Source organism: Trypanosoma grayi, assembly GCF_000691245.1.
Source record: "Trypanosoma grayi strain ANR4 Tgr_2629_V1, whole genome shotgun sequence".
In the NCBI taxonomy this organism is placed as follows: Eukaryota; Euglenozoa; class Kinetoplastea; order Trypanosomatida; family Trypanosomatidae; genus Trypanosoma; species Trypanosoma grayi.
The window spans coordinates 1-439 of NW_008828247.1; the positions used below are offsets into that span (position 1 = coordinate 1).

The 439-nt window shown below is 67.0% G+C and overlaps 1 protein-coding gene across 1 annotated transcript; it reads left to right on the forward strand.

Annotated features, from left to right (window-relative positions):
• DQ04_26291000 (hypothetical protein) lies at positions 1–439 on the forward strand (the record flags this gene model as incomplete). The annotated part of the gene is made up of 1 exon (XM_009318323.1): positions 1–439. A coding segment is annotated over one exon (439 nt), but the record flags the coding sequence as incomplete, so codon positions are not given.

Here is a 439-nt window from a genome sequence, read left to right on the forward strand (position 1 = left end):
GGTGGGTTGCTTGGCGGCCCCGCAGCTGTTGGACGCTTGGCTTTCCACAGGGCACGGGCGCGCGAAAGCCCACGCCCATAGGCCATGCGAAGCGCAACGCCCAGCGGGCAACGCAGGCGCGTTTGGCGCTCCGGGCGGTCGGCCGGCTCGCGGTAAACAATGGCGCTGCCTCTGGGTTGCCCCCTGCGGTTTCGATGCGAAGTTTTGGGGCGGGGGAGGGGGTTATATCGTGCCACGCCGCCCGCGTGTATTTGGCGCGGCGGGCGGCAATACCCACAGCAGCCAGCCGCACCGGTGAGATGCGCCAATGCGAAGGCGAGCCGGAGCTGTCACCCCCTTCCCGGGCCATGCTTGAATCATTGAGTTTGGCGTTTCAACGCCTCGTGATGCTGGGGCGGTGGGTGGGTGGTTTGGGCAGCTGGCTGCGTACGTGGTGTTT